Genomic DNA, 2,530 nt, shown 5'->3' with positions numbered 1-2,530 from the left:
TTTGTTATAACACTAAAGGATTGAATTCATGATGAAGATATAATGCCTATGCCCCCAATAGCATAGATCAACATTTATAATATAAAAACCCTAGGAGATACAAGGACAGATAAAGGCACACTAGACATAGGAGACTTTACCTCACAGATGAAATTACTTTAATACTCAATGCTTACGCACTGGGAGAAATAGCTTTTTAGGATTGCTTAGGATTTTACCTAGCTCTGATTGGTGTACAAAGGGAAAGTTCTTCCAATGATTGTTAAAACTAAATTCTGGCATTCTTGTTAAGTGTTATGCTCATTTATGTGACTTCAAATCATTCATGCTTAGAAAGTTTTTAGGGCATGTAAATGGGAAAGGATAGTTGAACTAAGTGAGGCCAAAATAGAACAAATGGAGAGTAAGAGTTGAAGGAAAGGAAGTTGAATACCACAGTGATTGGAGAATATAACAGTGTTAATATTGTGTTAGACATAGGTTCTATTTAAAATTGAGGTCATGAATTTCTTTATGATTACAGTTTATTTGAGAAGCATTTGTTGGTTAAGTTCTTAAAAGACTGCTTTACCTGCTGGTTCCTTAAGGAGTAAATAAAAGGATTTAGCATTGGGGCAACAGAGGTATTGAGCACAGCTATACCCTTGGTCAAACCCACTCCTTCTTTTGCTGACGTTTTGACATACATGAAAATGCAACCTCCATAAGAAATAGAGACAACAATCATGTGTGAGGAACAAGTGGAAAAGGCCTTTTTCCTTTGTTCAGCAGAGGGGATTCTCAGAATCGTTTTAAGGATGAATACATAGGAAAGAACCACTAATATTAAGGTTACCATGAGCGTGAATACTGCCAGGAAGAACCCCATGAGCTCTAGGAATGTTGTGTCTGTGCAGGAGATCAACAGTATAGGAGAAGAGTCACAAGTGAAGTGGTCAATGATGTTGGAGTCGCAGAAATCCAGTTGAAGTCCCATGATCACAGGTGGAAGATAATGAGAAATCCAGCTAGCCAAGAGCTAATTACAAGCTGGTTGCAGACTCTGCTGTTCATTATTGCTGTGTAATGCAATGGCTTGCAGATAGCTACGTACCGATCATAAGACATAGCAGTCAAAAGAAAAAATTCTGTTGAGCCAAGGAGTATGAAGAAAAACTCCTGTGCCATGCAAGAATTATAGGAAATCGTCATATCTCCTGTTATAATGCTGACCAGAAATCTAGGAATACAAACTGTTGTGAATGAGATTTCTAGAAAAGAGAAATTCCTAGGGAAGAAATACATGGGAGTTTTAAGGTGAGAATCTACCAGAGTGAGGGTTATAATTGTCATGTTCCCAGTTATACTCAGTATATATGTGAAAAATAGAAATAGAAAAATCAAAATATTTAGTTCTGGGTCATTTGTTAATCCCAGAAGAATGAACTCTTTCACAGATGTTTGATTTTTCATTTCTTACAGCTGACTTCTTCCAAGTCTATAAATGCAAACAAAAAACAATGAGTTTTGTGAGTTCATGATTATTATTATTTTTTAAGATTTTATTTATTTGGGGTGCCTGGGTGGCTCAGTGGGTTGAGCCTCTGCCTTCGGCTCAGATCATGATCTCAGGGTCCTGGGATCGAGTCCCGCATAGGTCTCTCTGCTCTGCAGGGAGCCTGCTTCCTCCTCTCTCTCTCTGCCTGCCTGTCTGCCTACTTGTTATCTTTGTCTGTCAGATAAATAATATATAAAATCTTTAAAAAAAAATAAATCCCAAGGCATTCTGCTAGGAATCTAAGAGCTGACCATGATAAAACCGGTTTGGGACCAGGTCCCCAGGTTCTTGATGCCCATGGGGACCTGGTTGGTTTCACCTTCATCTTTAAAAAAAAAAAAAAAAAGATTTTCTTTATTTATTTGAGAGACAGAGATCACAAGTAGGCAGAGAGGCAGGCAGAGAAAGAGGAGGAAGCGGGCATCCCTTGGAGCAGAGAGCCTGCCCAATGCGGGGCTCCATCCCAGCACCCTGGGATCATGACCTGAGCTGAAGGCAGAGGTTTTAACCCACTGAGCCACCCAGGCGCCTGATATTATTTTATTTTTATTAAAATATTTTACTAATGACCATGTTATAATGAATTTTTTTTAAAAAGAACATTTGAAAATTGCTTTTTAAAATAGTTTCTACAATTTATTCAAGATGTTTCATATCTGTCCTGCCTAAATAGAGAATTAATAACAACAAAAGAATCAAGGCTATAAAATCTGAAATATATAATCCTAAACAAACCAAGAATTAAAACTTTTCCTTTCTGAATTAAATAACAATCTATTACTTTTTAGAAGATATTCAAAGAGAAACATTTAAGTGATTTAGGTTACAAATTGATTAGAAAATGGAAAAAAATAAATGAGGTATGAAATGAAAAATATACTTACATTTATATAATCTTCTGTGGCAACAGTTTGGCATCTCAAATCCAAATGTTCTGTTGCCTTAGTTTAAATGAGTGTCAGTGTTTGAGGCTTTCCTTCTGGAGCATTTTGT

At 36.6% G+C, this 2,530-nt stretch overlaps 1 protein-coding gene across 1 annotated transcript; it reads right to left on the bottom strand.

Moving 5' to 3' along the window:
- Positions 1-517: 517 nt before the first annotated feature.
- Positions 518-1,452, bottom strand: LOC308347496 (olfactory receptor 6C76-like; the record flags this gene model as incomplete). The annotated part of the gene is given in 2 exon segments (XM_080810969.1): positions 518-990; positions 993-1,452. Coding segments are annotated over 2 exon segments (933 nt in total).
- Positions 1,453-2,530: the final 1,078 nt, after the last annotated feature.

This window comes from Martes martes (assembly GCF_963455335.1).
Source record: "Martes martes genome assembly, chromosome: 8".
Classification (NCBI taxonomy): Eukaryota; Metazoa; Chordata; class Mammalia; order Carnivora; family Mustelidae; genus Martes; species Martes martes.
Note: the sequence above shows the minus strand (reverse complement) of the source record. Positions and strands in the feature narration are given on the sequence as shown.